The 24,287-nt window shown below is 34.7% G+C and overlaps 1 protein-coding gene across 1 annotated transcript in view; it reads left to right on the top strand.

Moving 5' to 3' along the window:
* Tbc1d5 (TBC1 domain family member 5) overlaps window positions 1-24,287 on the top strand; it is a 462,126-nt gene that overhangs the window by 132,517 nt on the left and 305,322 nt on the right. Inside the window, exon 3 of the mRNA XM_021186156.3 lies at window positions 20,024-20,154. Coding sequence (XP_021041815.1) covers window positions 20,058-20,154 — 97 coding nt within the window. The 5' untranslated portion in view covers window positions 20,024-20,057. The remainder of the gene's footprint in view (window positions 1-20,023; window positions 20,155-24,287) is intronic.

Raw genomic sequence — 24,287 nt, forward strand, 5'->3', positions numbered from 1 at the left:
TAACAGCATTCTATGCTGCTTTTCCTTGCCGTGTTTATATTAAATGTTTTTCTTCCCCAGCAGCAGAAATCTAGGAACATTGTTGGACAAAGTACCTTCAAGACAAGTACTGATGTGCAAATGATTATTGATAATATTTTATTGACATTTTTTATATTTTGCTAGACATAAAATGCAGTGTTTTGAATTTGTTTGCTATCATTGTAGTATGAATAATATTTGAAGTGTTTCACACATTAGAGTCAATTGCCACCAGGTACATTTATTTTCTACTGTTTGGTATATGTGAAATTTAATATTCTAGTTTGGAATGTATGAAATATTCTTTAGATGATTTACATATTGGTCGACTTATTTTTATGTCTTATTGTTTTTTTTTAATTCAAAGCACTAAAAGAAAAAAACATCACGATTATAAACTCATCAGCTGCATTCCTCATATCCCGTTCTTTTATCAGAGAAAGGGATTTGAATGAAGGTTTCATAGATAGATGCCTCATACATGTATTGCTGTAAACAGCTATAGAATTTTATCATGGAATCATCTATCCTCACGTGCAGTGTTTTTATGTTGTTACTATGGTAACATTTCCATTTGTGAATTTTTGTGTAGTTAAAATGTGTAGTCATCACACCATACTACCTTTGGCTTTTGATTCCTTGTATAAATAAATCACTGTGCTACCTGCCTGTTATTGAGTGGCAGCAGACAGCACTTAACTGCATCCCATAAGCTGGAGGCAAGGGAAACAGAAACAGCAAAATGAAAGAAATGGGAACATTTTGTTAAATTACATTTTAAGATTGTCCTGATGGTGCTGGTAAAAATTTAAATGTTTCTAAAGAAGAGTGAGAGCACTGCCAGTTATTCTCTGAGATGCTTTAATTTTTATAAGTATGTGATAATGAAATTGGGTAGGTATGGTAGCAGTAGGAGGTAAGGAGAACATTAGTCTGTCAGCTAAATGGGTGCTAAATAACCAAAACACAAGTAATGACCCTTCAGAGAGTCAAGAGGCTCATTGGAAAAACAGTCTTTTTTTCATTTTAGCCTTATTACCAGTTTGAAATTTATCCTCTTTTCAAGTATTTAAAAGTTGTCCTCTTTATTTCTCTTATGATTATGAAATCAGAGTGTAATATCTTATTGTTAATTTGGAATAAAGTAGTCTATAATGTTCCCTTGTATCAATTGCTGCATTCTAGTAAAGATCCCTACTGTTTTGTTTTGTTTTGCTTCCTAAAGCCCCCTGCTGCTGTTGATTACACCTAGATCTGCTACTGATTGGAACTGCTAAAAGGCAAAGATAATGTGGATGGTTGCTGAATCATTTAATTGTAGGACTAATAAGAAGTGTTCTCTCTGGGACCCAACAGACAGAGCAACACTACAATTTTATATATAAAGTGACCAAAATATCCTTCTATGTTTTAATAATAGAGTGAAAAATATTTACTGAAAATAGGAAATAGTAACTAGCTAGTTTTATTACTAAGGCATAGAACTGAATCTGATCAGAGGAAAGGAAAATGTTAGAAAAAATGAATTCTTGTGTGCTAGTTTCTAGCAATTGAGTGCTTTTTTTTCTTTTTTACAAAGATGAAACAAATGTATAACTATGTCCATGAAACTGTTAATGCAATAGTTGAGTATAAAAAATAAAATGATGAGGAAATTAATTAAAAATGATATGTTAAATATAAGCCTTCTCCTGAGTAGCTTATATTTTTAGAACCCTTACCTAGGATTTCTATAATAAAATTTCTAGGATAGCCATGCTTGTGCTAAGAGGTACCACAGGTAACAGTTTGTGCCCTATTTAAAATGTGAGATAATTACTTCTTCCTGGAATAAGCTTAGACTTACTTAAGGGCCTATGGTTATGCTACTGTGTGTTTAATGATAACTTGCGCTATCACCAGTGTTCTCTCTGTTCATTGTAATTAATTACTTAAATAGCTTATCCTTCCAAAGACTTTCTGAGTTACTAGGAGCAAATTTTATCTACATTGTAATTTGTTTGAAATTGTGCACATCTATAACTCGAATTGGGAAAAAAGCTAGTGTTGCTTTTTTGTTTATTTTTCTTTTGTGATGTTTTATTTTTAGATGGGTATAAAGTCTTGAGATCATATTCTACATTGTTCTCAAACTCGCTATGTGTTAACAGTTAGCCTTGGCTTCTTTAGCCACACAAGTACTGTGATCAGTGTGAGATACTGCATCTTACTCTTCATATTCTTCTAAGTTACTTATTGAAATATTGAAAACAGGGAAATGGCTTAAAAGATGCTTTCCAGCGGCTAAGAGGAGCTTGTGAGCAATCTGATGATAATTTCATAAGGAAAAGAATATTGAGACTTGTACTAAGGACAAGGTAACAAAGTGCTTTAGCTGGGATATTGATAATAAGAACACAGTGGAAAGTAGTGTGATGTCTCATTAGATATTCCATCCACCTTAAAATAATGCAGAAATCTAATGTCTGTTCTTACAAAGATGTAAGATTTGTAAAATAATAAACAGTTTTGTGGTTGAAGCAACTACCATTTATTTTGGTTTTTCTCACCTTGAGGCAATGTGTTGCAAATTAGTTCTCACTATGTAACATAGCCCAGCTTGATCTGGCTTCACCTCAGAAGAATTGTTCTGCCTCACCAGCTTCCTCAGTGTGCCTGGCTTGTCATTTAACTTTTTAAAAAGTAAAATGAGGAAGTTAAAGTAGTAAAGCTGAGATTGATATAACACAACATTACAAACATGGAAAATTGTTTCAAGTCCTATTCTGAGCTGAAGGAGTTGCAGGGTGTGATTTCTTCTGACAACTGTGAAGGAGACTCCCTTGTAGTCCCTCTGAAGACGGATTTCTCGCTGTGCATAAGTACACATTTCTCTATTTTATTAAAACAAAACAGACAAACAAACAATTGTTTGGATTACAGCTTGCCTTGGTGACACAATTATAACTTGATTACCGTTGTCTCCCACCTATATGATGTAGGGGCTAGGCTATCATCATATGAGTGTGGCAGCTGTAAAACAGCTTTGTTAATATGGTGTCCAAGAGTTGGGGATGTATATATTGAGTAATAAATTAAGCTCTCCTATAATTAATGGAAGTATAGGAATCCACAGCTATTGGTTTATTTGTAACTAATGCTCTGGCATAATTGGCATTTTTACATTCTTTACATATATGTCTCCAAATTATGTATTCAATCATTGTTCTAGTTTAATCTAGTGTGAGAAATGGACTAAGTTAAACTTTACCCATTATTTTCTCTCACTTTTTTTTCTACCATGTTGGGAATAGTATACATTATCTTACATCTCTACTATACAGACTTGTGAATTCTTAAGGAAAATAACATTACCACCTAAACATTATGGAAATTTAGCTATAGTTGGGGAGATTTTCGTGTACAACATTTACAAGATAAAAACCTAATTTATAACAGTTGTTCCTGGAGACTAGTCTTGAATCAGCATCCTATTGGATATTTGCTTAATTTACATTTCAAATATTTTCTCCTTTCCAGGTCTCCCCTTTGGAAAGCCCCTATCCCATCCCCTCTCCCCCTGCTTCTATGAGGGTGCTCCCCCACTCATCCACCCACTCCCTTCTATACTGGGGCATTGAGCACCTTCAGGCCCAAGGGCATCTCCTACCACTGATGTCCAACAAGCCCAACCTTTGCCACAAATGCAGCCAGAGTCATGGGTCCCTCCATGTGTACTCTGGTTGGTGGTCCATTCCCAGGGATTGAACCAGTATCTTAGAATTCTTGAAAATTTTAAGAGCCAAGACTTCTTTTTTTTTTTTTTTTTTTCTGATTTTTTGAGACAGGGTTTCTCTGTGTAGCCCTGGCTGTCTTGGAACTCACTTTGTAGACCAGGCTGGCCTTGAACTCAGAAATCCGCCTGCCTCTGCCTCCCGAGTGCTGGGATTAAAGGCGTGCACCACCATGCCCGGCTCAGAGCCAAGACTTCTTAAGCCTCCTTAGGATATAGAAAAATTCTAAGACTGGAATCAAGCAATCCATTTTACTAAGATAATATTCTCATGTACACAGTGTTTGACTATATTCAGATACATGTGTATGTGTATAATATATATAATACATACCCATATGACTAAAGTTAGTTGCTTTTAATAACTCTAAACTATGTAAAAGATCCGTTTCCTTACTTTCTATGTCCTATTGGCTATAGTTGATGCTGACATTGTAATTAGAAATGGCACCATGAGTTACAAATTTCTGCTTATGAAAAAAAATCCACAGATTTCTGTTGTTAGTTGAGTGTGTTGTGAATGTAAAGTCAAACTCAAACTACATATATTATTCTGTATAATTCTTTCACTCATTTGCTAATGATGACATAAGTTTTTGATGTTTTCAGTTATTTTTGTAACATGTAAATATATCTGTAATACTTTCTTTTTAAAAATTACTTTTTTTCTTATTTTTACACTCCAGATTTTATTCCCCTTGTCTTCTAGCCTCCAACTGTTTCACATCCCACATCTCCTCCCCACCCCCTGTCTCATTGCAGGTGTCAAGACCCCCTCTCCCACCACTACCAGACTTCTAAACTCCCTGGGTCCTCCAGTCTCTTGAGGGTTAAGTTCATCTTCTCTGATTGAACTCAGACCCGGTAGTCCTCTGCTGTATATGTGTTGGGGGTCTCATATCACCAGGTTTATGCTGCCTGGTTGGGGATCCAGTGTCTGAGAGATCTCTGGGTCCAGATTAATTGAGACTGTTGGTCCCTTCTACAAGATCACATGAAAGGGAGTTGTATTTTGTCAAATGCTTTTTCTGCATCTAAGGAGATGCTCATGTGATTTTTTTTCTAGAGTTTGTTTATATAGTGGATTACATTAATGAATTTTCATATATTGAACCAACCTCGCATCCCTGGGATGAAGCCTACTTGATTGTGGTAAATGATGGTTTTGATGTGCTCTTGGATTCAGCTTGCAAGAATTTTATTGAGTATTTTTGCAATGATATTCATAAGTGAGATTGGTCTGAAGTTCTCTTTTGTAGTTTGTTCCTTGTGTGGTTTAGGTATCAGAGTAATTGTGGCTTTGTATAATGAATTAGGTAGTATTCTTTTTATGGAATAGTTTGAGAAATATTGGTATCAGGTCTTTTTTGAAGGTATTGTAGAATTCTACACTAAATCCATCTCGCCCCTGGGCTTTTCTTGGTTGGGAGGTTTTTATTGACTTTTTCTATTTCCTTATGGGATATGAGCCTGTTTAGATAGTTTACCTCCTCTTGATTTAATGTTGGTAATGGTATCTTTCTAAAAAATCATACATTTCATCTAGATTTTCCAGTTTTGCTGAGTATAGGCTTTTGTAGTAGTATATGTTTTTTTTTTTTTTTTGAATTTCCTCCATTTCTGTTGTTATGTCTCCCTTTTCATTTCTGATTTTGTTAATTTGGATACTGCCTCTGGGCCCTTTAGTTAGTATGGCTAGGGTTTTATCTATCTTGTTGATTTTTTTCAAAGAAACAGCTTTTGGTTTTTTGTTTGTTTGTTTGTTTGTTTGCCTGAGGGTGTTTGATGCCCCAGTGTAGTGACATTCAAGGGAGGGAAGACTGGAGTGGATTGGTGAGGGAGCACTGTCATAGAGATAGGGGGAGGGGGATTGAGATGGGGGGGTTTCTGAAGCGGAGTCATGAAAAGGGGAAAATATTTGAAATTTAAATAAAGAAAATATATAAAAAAAGGAAAAAAAGAAAAAAAATTAATTTGAAAGTTTATAAGGACTACATTCTTGCACTTCCACATCAATCTTATCTTCATTCCCTTTGCCTTTATCATGTTAATGCTGAAGAGAAGCAGAAGTGTTATGTCAGATATGCTATCTCAGTAGCATTAGGGAGTGTTAAAAGTTAGTATCTTATGGGAAGACACTGAAAGTGATAGTTTGTTGCTACAGATACACAATTACTGACAAAAGCAGTCAATAAAAAGAAAATGTTCATTTGAAATCTAACTCAGACTTTCAGTTTCTAGGTTGATACTTTTTATCCATAATCAGGTAGGAAACCTGATTGCCAATTAGAGATTATCTTTTTGTCCATTTTACTAGTTTACCATTAACAAAGAAACTATGGGCATTTTCAGTGTACAGCATTTGATCTGTGATTACATTCCCTTCCTCTATATGTGTTAGAAACAAGTTTTGTTTGGGTTTCCCCCCTCAAAACTGGACATTTCCTTAAATGTTAGTTATTTAACTCTGTGCAGTTATACTAATTTTAGAATTAGGAATATTATATATCTAGATGGCTGATTGGTTTGGCTTATTGTCCTATTTATTTAGTGGTGAAAAACACAATATACTGAAAGCTCAGTTAGTAAAGGGACTTACTGTAAGACTACTGGAGGTGTTATAGGGGCCATTTTTACAGTATAGCTAGTGTTCATCTTTGGGAATATTGTTATGTTAAGTGCTTAAGAGTTTAATTCTTGTAAAACCTGTAAAATGAGTACTTACTGCTTTCATTCGAAGAAACCAAGCTTTCAAAAGTTTAACAATTAATCTCAAGTTAATGATAGCATAAACAAAGTGTTAACAAAAGAGGTTTCTGGGAGTTCCCCTTCTGTAGGAATAATGATGTCTGTCAGTAGAAAGAAGAAAAGGTGATAGGCAGACTTTATCTTACATTTTGTTTTCCTCCTTTAATTTTCCTGGTGGACAAAGAGTCACTGTTGTTGCCTCATCTTTAGTAGAAGCAGAATTATATTTGGCACATTGTCAAATTTCTGAATCATCCATTTTCGTAGTTTGAATAAAAAGAATGTGATTAGGATATATTTCAAAGAAAATGGAACACTAGAAATTAGACTTGAGAAGTGCTTAGTAGGACCTGAGGCGATTGTGGCATTTACTCAGATAGGTATATATTGTTCATTCAATAATGTTTATTTAACAAGACGTGTGTCTGACATTGAGGACAGAAAATGTTTGGAAAGAAAATGGTCTTACGGCGAGGAATGAGTACAAAGAGGTACTCATACTTGTTACTAAAGGGAAGTAAAAGAGAAGAAAACTGATTATTACTACTTAATAATAGAATTCTAAAGGAAAATTAGAAAGATTGGATGGATATAGATCATGAACAGTTTTGATAATCTCTATGAGTATACCTTAATAGTCATTACACTTACCATAGATATTATTATATTTAGCTACCAAAGTGTATATGTTGAATAATAGAAAGATTTAATTTTGATTAATTAATCAAGATTAATAATGATATAAAATAATAAATTATGAGACAAAGAGTTGGATTTTTAAAAATTAATATATATTTTTTACACTCCCCCCACTCCCATCCACCCACCCTCCACATCCCATACCTCTTCCCCCTCCACCCCACCCCCATCCCACCTCCATCTCCACGGGGTTGTCCCCAACCCTACTCCAACTGACCTTTAAATTCCCTATGTCCTCTAGTCTCTTGAGAGTTAGGAGCATCGTCCCTGAATAAACACAGACCCGGCAATATGTGGGTTGGGAGCATCATATCAGTTGGTGCATGCTGCCTGGTCCAGTGTTTGAGAGATCTCTGGGGTCCAGATTAATTGAGACTGCTCACCCTCCTACAGGGTCTCCCTTCTCAGCTTCTTTCAGACTTCCCTAACTCAACCACAGGGGTCAGCAACTTCTGTCCATTGGCTGGGTGCAAATATCTGCATCTGACTCTTTCAACTGCTGTTGGGTCTTCCAGAGTATTGTCAGGCTAGATCCCTTTTTGTGGGTGCTCCATAGCCTCAGTAGTAGTGTCAGGCTTTGGGGCCTCTCCTTGAGCTGGATCCCACTTTGGGCCTGTTACTGGACCTTCTTTTCCTTAGGCTCCTCTCCATTTCCACCCCTGCAGTTCTTTCAGACAGGAACAATTATGGGTCAGAGTTGTGACTGTGGGATCTTATTAATATTTGTTTCCCAAATATAGGAAGTTCAGCATTCATTTTTAAGTTTTTGTAGTTAGGCTATATTCATTAAAAACAAACAAACAACAACAACAGAAAACATACTCTTACATATAAAGAATCTCTCTTTTTTTAAAATTAGATATTTTCTTCATTTACATTTCAAATGCTATCCCAAAAGTCCCCTATACCTTACCCCTGCCCTGCTCCCCAACCCACCCACTCCTGCTTCCTGGCCCTGGCATTCCCCAGTACTGGGGCATATGATCTTCACAAGACCAAGGACCTCTCCTCCCATTGATGGCTGACTAGGCCATGCTCTGCTACATATGCAACTAGAGACATAGTTCTGTGGGGTACTGGTTAGCTAATATTGTTGTTCCTCCTATAGGGTTGCAGACCCCTTTAGCTCCTTGGGTGCTTTCTCTAGCTCCTTCATTAGGGGCCCTGTGTTCCATCCAATAGATGACTGTGACCATCCACTTCTGTATTTCCCAGGCACTGGCATAGCCTCACAAGAGATAGCTATATCAGTGTCCTTTCAGCAAAATCTCTCTGGCATATGCAATAATGTCTGCGTTTGGTGTTTGTATATGGGATGGATCCCCAGATGGGGCAGTCTTTGGATGGTCCTTCCTTCCTTCTCAGCCCCGTACTTTGTCTCTGTAACTCCTTCCATGGGTATTTTGTTCCCCATTCTAAGAAGGAATGAAGTATCCACACTTTGGTCTTCTTTCTTGAATTTCATGTGTTTTGCAAATTGTATTTTGGGTATTCTAAGTTTCCGGGCTAATATCCACTTATCATGTGTGTTCTTTTGTGATTGGGTTACCTCACTCAGGATGATATTCTCCAGATCCATCCATTTGCCTAAGAATTTCATAAATTCATTGTTTTTAATTGCTGAGTAGTACTCCATTGTGTAAATGTACCACATTTTCTGTATCCATTCTTCTATTGAGGGACATCTGGGTTCTTTCCAGCTTCTGGCTATTATAAATAAGGCTGCTATAAACATTGTGGAGCATGTGTCCTTATTACAAGTTGGAATATCTCTTGGGTATATGCCCAGTAGAGGTATTGCTGGATCTTCCAGTAAGTACTATGTCCAATTTTCTGAGGAACCGCCAGACTGATTTCCAGAGTGGTTGTATCAGCTTGCAAGCCCAACAATGGAGGAGTGTTCCTCTTTCTCCACATCCACGCCAGCATCTGCTGTCACCTGAATTTTTGATGTTAGCCATTCTGACTGGTGTGAGGTGGAATCTCAGGGTTGTTTTGATTTGCATTTCCCCAATGATTAAGGATGTTGAACATTTTTTCAGGTGCTTCTCAGCCATTTGGTATTCCTCAGCTGAGAATTCTTTGTTTAGCTCTGTACCCCATTTTTAGTAGGGTTATTTAATTTTCTGAAGTCATCTTCTTGAGTTATAAAGAATCTCTTAATCTTTATTACTTTACTTCTTATTTGTCCAGAAATTTTAATGTATAATTAGCTTATGTATTTATATTTTTACAAAATAAATATACTACGTTGTGATTTTTTTATTTTAATATGTGGTATACATTTTGTAGGTATATTTTTATTTTAAATTTTTATTTCATGTTTGCATTATAAAAGGTAAAATTACTTACTGATGATTATTTATAGTTTTCATCAACCTATCAGCTTCTTTTTTGCATAGATTTGTCTAAGAATGAGTAATTTCATTTGTTTGTTTGGTGTGGTTTTCCTACCTGTGATCTTAGATTTGTTGTTGTTGTTGTTGTTGTTTTTGTTTTTTGTTTTTTAACTTTAGTGGCTTTAGTGATTCTTCCTCTTCAGTCTCTGAGTAGCTGAAACTATGTAGCTATGTTGTACCATATCTGGCTTTGCACTTGTAAATGAGGTAGTTAACTGCCTCCTAAATCCTTAACCAAGTTCATCTAAATTCTTAGTTCATAATTGCTACATTCTGTATTGTCCAACTTTTACCTATTGTGCAAACAACTATATTTATTTTAATTGATGTTTCTTTGTGAGTGAGATTGTCCATTATGTCACTGGTTCTACATATACATGTACTTGCAACATGTCAGTACTTACACATGTATGTATGTATGTATGTATGTATAACATTCATGATCTACCTGTTTGGCTTCTTTATCCATACATTTCACTTTTCTTGTTTTTTTTGTACAGGTTTTCTAAAATGGGGACCATTAACTTGTTAACCAACTAGAAGGTTGAATTGATTTAAGGAGCAGTGTATATTATTATTCCCTCTTTCCCCCTCCCTCATATATCAATTGTTCTTCCTTGCTCTTTATCCTGTGTTTGGGTTTTTATGCTGTGGTCTGTTTGAAGGCCAAAAGCCACTGCATTATTAAAAGATTCTCCACCTCAAACTATAAAACTAACTTTTGGCCCCTTTAAGAAAGCATCATGTCCTTTGGACTTATACAGTAAAGGAAAGGCCTTTGTAAATTGGACAGTACTATCTAGATGTAAAGTGTTAATTTGTGTTTCATATTATATGTATACTACTGTTTTCTGTTTCCATGGTAGACAGGTGACGTTACTATCGGGATGACCTCTTTTTCTTTAAAGTATTCGTAGAAAAGAATCATATTTCAATGAATAGTTGCAGATCTTATTCTTAATTAAAACTATTTTATCTCCCTTCTTAACATTGCTCTTCATCATCTCCCTTCCCTTATCTTTCCAGCTCTTAACTATAATTAGGTAGCATTAACAGGAAATGTTTACTTTAGTTAAATTATTCTGAATATTGATTTTACTTATCAAAGGTTAGTTTAGATTGTTGTTTGAACTGATAATTAAATGTAACCTAATATCTTCTCATATTTATATTCACTGTAGGGCCATTTTCCCTTCAGTCTGTATATTTTATGATCTTCAAAGATGACATTTTAAAAAGAATTTTGGTTTTTTTGGGGGGGATAATTCTAAACAAGATTGGGTTCAAAAATATATAGTACACTTGAATTTAACATGGAGTATCTCAGTGAGAGTTTCCACCATTTTATAGACACATTCCAGTTGAATCTGCCTCTGGATGAGGAACAGTGCTGTAATACTTGGCCAGAGTAGGATAATTTTACAAAATTTTTAATGAGTGTTTTTATCTTTTTTTATGATTGTTAGTGAAAACAACATAACGTATCTGATTCTGAAGCACAAATAAGTCAGATGCAAGCATAACTTCTATGTTTCTGGAAACATAGGGTAAAAACAATACAAAAAGAACAAAACTACAAATGTGCTGTGCCTTTTGAAGCAGCACTTCTATTGATTTGTTGCTAAGTTGATCTTTTTATCTGGGAATTATACTGATGTGTATTGACTTTATTGCTCAATTGAACATTTTCTTCAAGTTCTTCCAAGTTATTCATGAATAAATCAAGTCCTCTATTTTCTTTATTCTTGGAAGTTGTAAAGAGATTAATGAAAACAAATTGCTTTATGCTTTGAGTGGAGCTATACAAGACTTTACTGTCATGAGCATTTAGGGAAGAAGTTGAGGAAAGATGAGTTTCTAGTTGACTCTTAAGACCATGTAGAATTAGGTAAAGTAGTAGCTGCCAAAGGCATTTTGTGTGTTGAAGTGCTAAGGCTTGCAGCTTGACATAGTTTAAGTGTACAGAACCAGCAGAATTACCGTCCTTTAAGGGTCTTGCCAGGTGTAGTCTTGAACATTTTTAATCTCAGCCTTTTAGAATAGAGATTGGTGGAGCTCTTCGTGGTTGAGGCCAGCCTGATCTGCAGAAAGTGGTTCGGAACTGTCTGGTCATAGAGGTAGACCCTTTCTTGGGGGGTGGGAGGGGGGATGAGTGCGCTCTGATTTTCCTTGTAAAAATTATGTCCCATAAGTCATGGCAGTTCTTCACCTTTCTCCTTCTTCACCTTTCCTGATGAAAACCCTGTGTTTTTTATACTTTGAACAGAAAAAGGTGTGCAGCTTTTTGTCCCTGAAATTTCATATGTACATTCTGGCATGAGGAATGCCTACACCCTCCTTATAGTCTGTTTCAAAGCTCTGTTTACAATCTATACTAACTTTTATTTACCCGAGGTCAATCTAACCTTAAGCTGTAACTAGCTATATATCTGATATTTTATGAAGAATTTTTATGTATATTAATATTGTGGCTTCATAAAGGATTTACTTAATCTTTCTGACAATCATGAAAATCATTTGCCTTGATTTATGCAAACCAGATAGAATTGACTTAATGCCCGAAAAGTGGTATCTATATAAAATTCAAGCAGTAACAATTGAAATATTTTTATTTAGCTATCTCTAATAAAATATTTGGTGAGTATATGAAACTGAGGGGTAGGGTGGAGATATATTTTCCTTTGTACCTACAGCAATTAGAAGAGTACTTTTCAAAGTCTATGAAGGTAGAACTTAGATTTTCTTTTGTTTGTTTTTTGTTCATTTGTTTGTTTTTCCCCTGGTAACTGGAAATTTAATAAACATAGTCCATGGATGCTTACAGCAGTATTTAAATAACCCATAACTTATGATGTAGGGGAACCTTGGAAATTTTAGGTATTACAAGCACTTCATTTATAATACTTTGTCATTCCTACAACCTTTAAAAAATAATTTCTTAATCTCTTTAAGTTTTGAGATTCAAATATAATTAAGTCATTTCCCCCTTTCTTTCCTTCATCCAAGCCCTTCCATACATCCTTCCTTGCTCTCTTTAAATTCGTGGCCTGTTTTAGTAAATTGCGGTTGCATATATGCATATATATTTCTAAACATAAGCTGCTCAATGTTTATAATGTATATATGTTCTCAGGGTTGACTGTTTGGTATTGGACTAAACATTGGTGTGATATTTTCTGAGGAATAGTATTTCTCCTACTCTCACATTTCTTAGTTGGCTATAGTTCTTTTGAGTCCAGTGATGTTTCCCTTTGGCATATCTGTTGTTCTTTGCCTCATTCAGATCATGTTTAGGCAATCACATTCATAAGACTGTGTGGGTATAGGCTCTGATATTACTAGGATACACAGTTCTAAAGCAAACTCTCTGGCTGGCTCTTACAATTTTCTGTCTCCTATAGTATAAATGTTCCCTGACTCTTTGGTTCAAGTTTGGGAGAGGTTTTTTGTAGATATATCTACTGGGACTTGAATCCACAACATTTTATTGTTTATCATTTTTCTATAATGGTTTTCATGTGTTTCAAAAAGAAGTGTCTTCAATGCAGAGTGATATATTATTCAAAACATTTTGAATATTCAGAAATTTATAAATATATAAAATCAAAATATTAATATTTTGAATATTATTAGTATCTATGCTTGTTTAGTAATGTAGTGGTTATAGACTCTTTTCTAACATCATGACTGTTCTAGTCCTGGGTAATTGTCAAAGTTTCCAGTAGCAGGTATCCCTCTTGCGGAACAATTCTTAAATCCAATTCGAGACTTATTAGTTATTACCAAAGACCTATTAATTATTACCAAGATATGTGTACTACTACACCCTTTAATTTCTCATGCCATGCTGGTTATTGTGTTTGATTATCATAACAGTTGTATAGGACTGGTGGTGCTTCCTTCCTTTGGAAACTTAAATGGTGCTTTCTGTTACCATAAGAACTAGTTTTCAGGGAGGAGGCTTTAAGGTCACTTTGAGATCAGCAGCCTCTGGGTCTTGATACATATTGTCCTTGGCAATAGGGACTTGCCTTCCACCACTGGGATAACCAGGGATAATAGCAATAGGCTATTTGTTTTGGGAGTATCTTGGATAACCCTCCCCAACAAAGTAAAAGAGGAGTTCTTTTCTTTTCCATGGCCACTTAATTTCTTAATTTTTAAAATCCAGCCTCAAAGCCACTTTCCCCATTCTGTTTATCATTTCTGTTTAAGGGCATGCTTTTTTTTTTTTTTTTAACTACTTCTGCCTATTATTCTGTTTGTTGTTGTTGTTGTTTTGTTTTTGTCTTCTAAGATGCATATCTTGGTAGTTTGAATAGAAATGCCCCCTGTAGCCACATTTAAATGCTTGATCAGCAGCACTATATAGAAGGTGTGGGAAGTGTTTTACTGAGGGTAGGCTTTGAGGTTTAAAGTGGTTGAGCTAAGCTCAGCATCTGTCTGTCTGTCTGTCTGTCTGTAATGCTTGCCTTGTCCATCCCCCCCAGCTGTCTGTTGATCAGGATGTAGAATTCTTAGCTCCTTCTCCAGTACTATGTTTCTCTGCAGGCTGGCATGCTTCCTTCCATGATGACAATGGACTAAACCTATGAACTTGTAAGTAAGCTTCAATTAAGTGCTTTCTAGTTGCCAAGGTCTTGGTGTTTGATCACATCAGTAATATCCTTTTTTTCCAAGACAGTGTTTCTCTGTGTAGTCCTGGCTGGCCTGGAACGCTGGCCTTGAACTCAGAAATCTGCCTGCCTCTGCCTCCCAAGTGCTGGGATTAAAGACTTGCGCCCACCACGCCCGCAGTGATATCCTTAACTAAGATATAAGTGGTTCTGCTCTTTTGACAGCTAGTAGTTAGGGACAATAGAAACCTTCCATATTGCAAGTATCTTCTTCATCTTCTACATCTAAAGACAGCTTTAGAATCATATGAAAATACCTGGGAATTAAAGATAATTTGGTACTTTAAAACATACTTGAATACTGAAATGACAAGTATATTAGTATTCTATAGGAGAAACATTTTAGTCTTACTTTGAATCCTTTACATAATATATATTTTCATTGTATTTTAACAGTATAAAAACCATGGGTTCTAATATATTTTAATTTACTTTTGATTATTGCTCTTGATGTTGAAATTTATTATATTCCTATAACTGATTATTAGACGCAGTTGATATTTCAAGTTTATGGTTGATAGAAACGAGTCTCAAGATTTTACTAATGGGCGATATTTAATGTTGAATGACATACATTCAGACAAATGATTTTATATATAATTTATTTGGCATTGTAAGTGCATTTTTCTTGTGAGAATCAGACCCCCTATTGTCAAATGAAGTATTCTATAAAGGTTTGGAGTAAATAAATAATAAAAGTACTTTGATATACAATCTAACAATATTAAATATTAAGACCTAAAATGATCGATTTCAATAGTTAATTAACCTATTTAAAGTCCATGTAGCTGTCCTGCGTAAAAGATTGAAAGAACTTTTTTCTGCTCATTAATTTAAAGAAAGTATTTATTATCCATACATGTCAGCTACGCACTGTCCAGGTTCCATGCAGTTTCTGGTCTAACTCAATTGAAAGAATTTTTAAATAGAACTTCCTACTTTTTTATCTTGTCTTCTTTGTAATTGATATTTTAAAGAACATTGTTGTTTTTAACCAGAAATTACTTTAATTTACCATTTCTAAATAAAAATGTGGATTTTATTCTTTGCAAAACTTATACAAAATGTTCAATTTCTTTATCTTTTAAATATGAAAATAAATCTCCTAAGGCTTTGTTAAAGAAGCCTTCTTTTAGAGGCACTATGTCCTATTTTAATTTAAATGCACCTCATAGTGAATACAGTCTACCTATAATACATACTTATTTTTTGCTGTCTTCTTGTTAAAAAATTCTGAAAGGTAGTCTTTTAAATTTCTTTGCGGTGGGTTTATCATTTTTTTGTGTGTTAAGGAATATCACTTTGTCTTTTTAGTGCTTGATTTAATTATTTTTTTATTTTGACATCAGGAAGTCAAGCAATTGAATAATATTTATAGGCATTTAAAAAAATATGTCTTAGAGTACGCACTTCAGAAAGCTAATTCTAACTGAGCTTTATAAGCAGTGAAGGAATGGGTCCAAGCTGGAGCAAGTGAAGCCTCACAAGCCACTGTGGACACGTCAGTTAGAACCTGTGCATCTGATGTGATGATGTTTGAAATGTTTGTGTAGAACATCAGTGCATTACAGGTAGTGTTTTACCCGTTCATTGCGAGTCAGTGAAACCTTTAATTAACAGAGTGCTTACTTTACACACACAAACCTAATGTATTTAATATACTGTAAATCTCAACCCTCAAAATAAACCTTTAAACGTCGACATAGCCACTGTAATGTAAGTTTTCTGTAGAAAACTTTTCAGGTAGATACCTTTTTGTAGATACTTTCATATTCAAATTTAGTAACGTGAGAACCAGACTTCTGAAAACAGTACACCTGTTTTTAAGATTAATTTTAGATTGTGAATGGGAATTTCAGCCCGATTTGTCAACTCTTATTGCTATGGTAGCTTCAAAGAATTTCAGGAAAACCAGTCTCAGGTTTTTAATTTTGTGTTTTGCACGGCATAAAAAATGTGTAAGCTAATAAGAACAACAAAGGAAATAAGTATCTTTTCTGAGGTATAAGAATGTATATTTCTATGATTCTAAATTTGAGAAAAGAAGGTTATATTGATTTATTTTTTTAATTAGGTATTTTCTTCATTTACATTTCCAATGCTATCCCAAAAGTCCCCCATGCCCTCCCTCCTACTCTCCGCCCCCCCTCCCACTTCTTGGCCCCGGCGTTCCCCTGTACTGAGGCATATAAAGTTTGCATGTCCAATGGGCCTTTCTTTCCAGTGATGGCCGACTAGGCCATCTTTCGATACATATGCAGCTAGAGACACAAGCTCCGGGGTACTGGTTAGTTCATATTGTTGTTCCACCTATAAGGTTGCAGACCCCTTTAGCTCCTTGGTTACTTTCTCTAGCTCCTCCATTGGCGGCCCTGTGATCCATCCAACAGCTGACTGTGAGCATCCACTTCTGTGTTTGCTAGGCCCAAGAATAGTATCACAAGAGAGAGCTATATCTGGGTCCTTTCAGCAAAATCTTGCTAGTATGCAATGGTGTCAGCGTTTGGAAGCTGATTATGGGATGGATCCCCGGGTATGGCAGTCTCTAGATGGTCCATCCTTTCATCTCTGTAACTCCTTCCATGGGTGTTTTGTTCCCAATTCTAAGAAGGGGCAAAGTATCCACACTTTGGTCTTCGTTCTTCTTGAGTTTCATGTGTTTTACAAATTGTATCTTATATCTTGTGTATTCTAAGTTTCTGGGCTTATCAGTGAGTACATATCATGTGAGTTCTTTTGTGATTGGGTTACCTCACTCAGGATGATGCCCTCCAGGTCCATCCATTTGGCTAGGAATTTCATAAATTCATTCTTTTTAATAGCTGAGTAGTACTCCATTGTGTAAATATACCACATTTTCTGTATCCATTCCTCTGTTGAGGGGCATCTGGGTTCTTTCCAGCTTCTGGCTATTATAAATAAGGCTGCTATGAACATAGTGGAGCATGTGCCCTTCTTACCGGTTGGGACATCTTCTGGATATATGCTCAGGAGAGGTATTGCTGGATCCTCCAGTAGTACTATGTCAAATTTTCCGATTAACCACCAGACTGATTTCCAGAGTGGTTGTACAAGCTTTTAATCCCACCAACAATGGAGGAATGTTCCTCTTTCCCCACATCCTTGCCAGCATCTGCTGTCACCTGAATTTTTGATTGTAGCCATTCTGACTGGTGTGACATATATTATTTTTATTAGATTTTAGAGACTTATTAGCATAATTTAAGGGAGTCTATCAAGTATTGATTTAATTTTTCATTGTCTAAGAGGCATGTTTTTCAGCTTTATGTATTTTCAACCACAGAGAAGCTAGGTGTTTAGGTTGTAGCAAGTCTAAAATTTATGTCAGACTTGTAAAAGCAAACTTCAGGAGCTATGGAACACTAAATATATAATTTTTAAAAATTAAAATAAGCAATTTGGGTTTTTTGGTCTAACATTTATGCATAAATCATTCATTCAGAACAATGATTCAGATGATTATAGACACATTTGTGTAAAGATCTTTAGTACTCTGCTTTGTAATACAGTTTTATGGATATATTTTGAATCACAATTTAGGTTTTTCCTAGTAATTTGATTTAACACTCAAAAGCAACATTTTATTTCTGTTTTTACTAGGTTGTTCCAAAAGAAGTACTAGACTTAACTGTTTTATTCTAAAAGCTAAAATAATCCTATATATTTAAAACAAAGCAATCAAAACCAAGGCATCAAGCTTTTTAGTTATTTCAGAATTAGATTAGTACCTAAAGCTGCACTTGGAACAGAAGGAAGAACATCGTCCGCACTCTGAATGAGTTCCCATGAAATCTGCACATGGACCTTGCTCGATTATAAATATATTTTCACGTCTGGTTTGATATGTAGGCTTCATACATGATGATATTGTATATTCCTCATTGTGTAGAGGAATGATTGTAGATTAGTATGTTTATCTTGAACTTCATAGTATGGCTTTTGGTTATTATTATATAGACTTGTCAAGTTCTAGCAGTGTTTTCCAACATTTCTAATGCTGTGACCCTTTAATACAGTTTCTCGTGCTGTGGTGACCCCCAACTATACAATTATTTCATTGCTTCTTCATAACTGTAATTTTATGCTGTATTAGAGTATAATGTAGATATCTGATATGTAGGATTTCCGATATGTGACTCCGTGAAAGGGTTATTTAAACCCTAAAGGGACCATGACCCACAGGTTGAGAACCATTGCTCTAAAGACTTCGGTTTAATGGTAATTTTACTGAATCATTTTAGAATTTTAACCATCTCTAATGAATGAAAAAACTTCTCTAGTGTCTTAGCATCAGGGGTGAATATGATTGTGTTTTCAGCTTCTCAAGGTCTTCTCCCACATTGATCATTGATCAAGGAAATTTCCTGAAATGTGCTCATGTTTGGCCTGTTGGAGGCGTTTCCTCTGTTGGTGTCCCTCTCCCAGATCACTCTAGTTTGTTTTAGTTTTTGTTTTCTCAAAACCAGTTTGCCTGGCTGCCCTGGAATTAGCTCTGCAGTCCAGGCTGGCCTCATACTCACAAAGAGCCATCTGCCTCTGCCTCTTGAATGCTAGGATTAAAGGCCTGTGCCACCACTGCCCAGCCCACACTCTCCTTGAAATTAAGAAAATCTGTTGCTTGCATAATTTTGAATAAGAATTTATGAATTTTTTTTAGGAGGGGACATTATAGTTTATGTAATTTGTAGTTTATGGACATCGAAGATTGGAGTGTAAATCACCTTTCTATTAACATTATAAAGTACCAACTTGTTGAAGGACAATTCTCTTTGATTCATATTTTTAGATGTCTCATTCAGTGGTTAGAATCGTCAGAGAAAGTCTGGAAATCCAGTAACCTCACAAAGTATCAAACAACTACATTATTTAAAGAATTGTTTTGTTATATATAAATCATACAGACACTGTAGAACTTTACATTTTATTGTATTTTTTAGTCCAGGAACTGCAATTGTAACATTTTTTAAAAGAAAATAATCATGAATATGACATGATTATTGCATCCATCTATGGGGTGAATATCTGAGTCTCCTAATTGATCAATCAAGAATTGTTTACATAAATTGTGATAACTATTTAATGGTGTGCCAGACATCCATTAGAAATTGCAGTTTAGACACAAGGACAACACTCGGGACAATTTAGTAATAATTTATTTTAACTTAGTGATATTTGCACATAATCAGTATGTTTTCCAGGTTGATCACATTGATAACATGTACTCTAAATGTCCACAGCAAAGACAAGTAAAGTATATAAAATTTTAGTACTGTCGTTTTGTATTAATTTTATTATGAGTAATTTTAATTGGCTGTATTTTTTGTGTTTTTAATGTTCTTATTAAAGTATAAATTATTGCTTTATTAAACAAATATCATAAAAATGAAATTTTATAAAAACTTAAGTAAGGTATTTAAGTTTTATTAAAAATAAATCTTACTCCACATTTAAGTAAAGATTATAAATGAAGTCTAGAGTTTTTGGAAGCATTGTTTGCATGGAATTTTTTTCGACATTATTTTGTTCTTTTGTAAAAGTCCTCCAACGTGTAGTAACAGACAGGTCCTGTATCCTATAGAAAGCTTGTTGATATCTGCAATATTCATATAATCATTTTATTCTGTCTAGTATTGCTTTCTAACCATAGCAGAGTAAATATATTCATCTTTGTTTTTATTTTCATGTAGGCAATTACTTCGGTGACTGTCTCCACTCTATGCAATGTATAAGTCTGTGTCTGAAACTAGACATCCTCTGCAGTCAGAAGAACAAGAAGTAGGCATTGATCCCTTGTTCAGTTATTCAAATAAAACAAGAGGTAAGTTTTCTGTGCAGATGCAGTGTGCATATGCTAGGAACTTAAGAAAGGGCCTTCAGTACGTCTGCTCACATTATGCTGTAAGTCTTTGTATGTAGCAAGTCAGACCAAGTTTAAGAGTATTTTGCTAGTTATGTGTAGAATGCTCTTGATGCTAGTTAATACCTGAACAACTCTCCTGTGTGTTGGAGGTAATAGATGCATTAGCCAAGTGTCATTCTTTAAGAACAGTCATATACTAGACGATGCCTTTAATGTAGAAGGTCGTTAGTGAAATACAAACACACTTTGTCAGATACATTCTGAAGACTCCTGAGCTGCTGCGGTTGAGCTTTCAGTTAATTTACCCCTCTCCCTACATTAAATTGAGTTCACCTAGGATGAACTTTTTAATATTGTTTCATATTATTTTTCCTTTCTTTTTGTAAATAATTTAAACTTCTATCACACTCTTGTTGATATGCACAGTAAAATTGTGAAATTATTAAATTGTACATCATTGAAAGGTATGCATTGTTCAGGTTCTAATTTTTTAAAATGCCTTAAATATGTATGTATCAGAACCATCAATGATTTTTTCATATTTACTTCATGGTGGACTGTATAAAAAAAGTCAAGTTTGTTAAAAATCTTAAAGTCTTATGCTTAATTTTGAGTAGTTCATTAAACATCTAAAAAAGTTCCTGACTACTAGTATTTTTTATTCATAAAAATACATATATCAAGATTATAAGATCTATTTTCCCTTTAAAATTATTTTGTGATTTTATTTTTTGTTTGTTATATAAGGATCCAAAAAGACTATTTAGACTTGGACAATTTGAAAATTAATTTTGATTATTTCAGTTGAAGTATCTTAACATGTTGGAAAGCCTGAAGGCTTTTCTTATGATATTTCCCTTAAATATAATGCCTATAGTTCCATAAATGCTTTAAAAGTGAATATGTATTTAGGTTAGAAGTATATAAAACAATTTTGCCAATACTTTTCAGAATATTTCTTGTTTATCTGCCTATTTGAGAAAATCGTTTTCCGTTGTGTTTTAAGTGAATATTTTTTTCTCTGGGCTATTTCATTAAATATTGAGCATTTTTGAAACCTGGTTAAAAACATTTTAAATTAATTTTATCTTATATTGTCTAAAGGAATGAGTAGTTACCTTTCCTGAAAGGGATTTTCATTTATATCCTAGCCTAACATTTCTGTGACATACCAAGTTATTAGGACTGAATTGATGTTTTAAAGTGCCATTAATTCATTTACCCCAAATGTTCATTAACAATGTAAATGTATGCTGATGTTCTATGAGACAAGGAAGTGACTAATGACTCTTCCAACTAACACACTTAAAATGAATAGAAACTTTAGATAGCTAATCTTGAAGTAATCAAGCCCCTCATTCAGCTTGGCATCTCTGTATGCTCTAAAACAGCTGTCAACTGTTAAAAATATATACAAAACACACATACGCTCGGGCACGTAAGGAAAGAAAGATATGGAAAGAGCTGGGTTTTCTAAGACATAAAGGTTACTAACCACAGTGAGTTTTGTGTGTCTTATACGTAAACATTTTACATCAAGTACCTCTTTGGTCTTCTTTGGTTGCACTTTGCACGCATACAAATTGTGTATTACATTTTCTTGGGGTTTTCATATTTACTTGAAGAATCATTACCTTTAGAGTTAATTTTAATTTGTGTCTTACATTGACTTTCTTGAAGTATTTTGACGCCCTTTTTACATTTCTGCAATACACTGTAGGGAATTTGTGAGCTACACAATCACTCCTTGTCTAAACAGATAAACACTGGATTTGAATTAGTAGTTTTTCTGCCTGAAGTCATCTGCAATTAAAAACAACCCTGTTAGAGATTCCATTCGTAAAGCAATCTTCTGTTGTATCAAATCTGAATTCTAACATTTGTAAAGAAACAACACTAGTAAATGATTTTGAGAATTCTTTTGAAATTAGAAAGGAAAATGGAATTAGATAAAAAAGCCTCATTTTTTATTTTTATGGGGGTAGATAAACAACTGTCCTTATATATGTGTGAAGTCATACAGCATATTTCCATATTAATTATATTTTAACCTTTTTTCCAAATAATAACCAATATAGAAATATATTGCATACTCTCTGTGCCTTTCCAAGTTTGGCTGTGTGCTTATATTCCAGCCCAAATTTCAGAGTCTTTGGTCAAAGAGTTGACCTGATATCCATAATTCCACTCAAAATATCACATACAATATATTTGAATTTCATAATTAATTTTTCTTACCATCTCTCTTAATGATAAATGAAAATGATTATTTTTGACTAGGCTGAATGTCTGGAGATCTAGGGGATGTTACTAAGTTTAGTCAGTAGGATTACCACTTGTTTCTCCATGTTATAACAACTTAAGCTTTTATTAACATCGAGAAAAGATTTTTCCATATAGGGTGTCTTTGAGAATAGTATTTTGTATTGTATTGCCAAAAGCTTTAGCTTGAGTTTTATATGACCCAACACTCTGCTTCTTATTTCAACACTAGGTAATTTTTACTGTTAAATATTATTTCTTTCAACGCTTTCTATACTCAGAAATATTTTAAAATTACCTATTTAAAAATTGCATGGAGGTGGTGTCACATACCTATAATTGCAGCAATACAGAGGTAAAGGCAGGACTCAGGGAGAAGGAGAAACCAGGCCTCAGAGTTTTATGCCAACCTGGTCTACACAGGGAGTTTCAGGACATCCAGAGCTGCACAGAGAAACCTATTTTAGGAGAAAAGATTACAAAAAAAGTTCAAAGTACATTTAAATCAAGTATTGCTCTATAAACTTGTTTGTCCCCTCATTTCTCTATCCTATCGTTTCAGAACTAGGAGGGAGCGACATTGTCAGTAACTGACTTCTTAGAGTCAGCTTCTGTAGTGGGAATGTTAGTGTTAGATGAGTGACTGATCTCAGTCACAGCACTGCCACCAATCTGCATCTTTAAGCCAGTTAGTATGTATTATGTTTTATTGAATGGTTAGTAGTTCATTGAAATTATTACATGTTTAATTATATTATAGTCATACATGTTGGTATGATAGGTAATAAATTGAGGTTTCAAAGAAACACATACTTTTGTTTCATTTGTTTTGTTGTGACAAGGTCTCATTATATACCCTATCTGGATTGGAACTCACTACATAGGCAAGCGTGCATATTCTTGAATTCACAGTGAGAGATCATCTGCCTCTCTCTTCCTTATGAGTTTTGGAATTAAAGTCATGTGCTACCATTCCTGGCTTAGATGTTTACTATCAAACAGAGAAAGTACTTTTTATATTTATATATACATTTTAACTTATTTATATAAAAATATTTATTGAAAATTTAGTATCTGGGAAAGAACATATTGCATAGTAAATTATTTCCTTTCACAAAATTCACATTCAAAAATATAATATTTTATTAATTGAGAATTTCACAGGTGTTTTAGTTATACTCACCCCCTCACTCCTCTCAGTAATGCCCCCCACTCTCCAGCTGTGCATCCAGATCCAGCTTGTGTGTCCTCTATTTTAACATAACTCTTTGAGTCCAGTTTGTGTTATTCATGAACACATGGACGTGGAGCTGTCCATTGGAACCTGGTGGCCCTGCCAGAGTAAAGCAAACCGATTCTCCCTCCCTCTCTTAGTTAAGCTTGGGGCTCCCTATCTTTCTTGTCAGTGCTTGAGTGGTGACAGGTTTGATTGTCTTTGTACTGAAAATGTTACATGGAATGATGAAACCCAGATTCAGAAAGACAGTGATCTTATGTTCTCACTCATGTGGATAGTAGTGTTGAATCTTTGTTTTTGTGTTTCTAACTTGGAGTACCTATAAAATCCAGGAAACTAGAAAGGAGCCATTAGTGGTGAGTGATCTTAACAAGGGAAGGGAGTATAGGCGAATATGAATGTATGAGGGAAAAATGGAAGTAGAGTTAGTTAGACAGGAAAGACCATATGGAAACCTGCTGTTCTATGAGCATTATATATTAATGGATTTCACTGGAGTTACCCTATGTGTGATAAGCTCCTCCCAGAAGCCATAGATTGTCAAATGCAGAGCTCAATACCAGCAGTGCAACAGTGTGGGAAACCTCCACTA

The sequence above is a fragment of the Mus caroli genome, unplaced genomic scaffold (genome assembly GCF_978045245.1).
Source record: "Mus caroli unplaced genomic scaffold, Mus_caroli_1 scaffold_18, whole genome shotgun sequence".
NCBI lineage: Eukaryota > Metazoa > Chordata > Mammalia > Rodentia > Muridae > Mus > Mus caroli.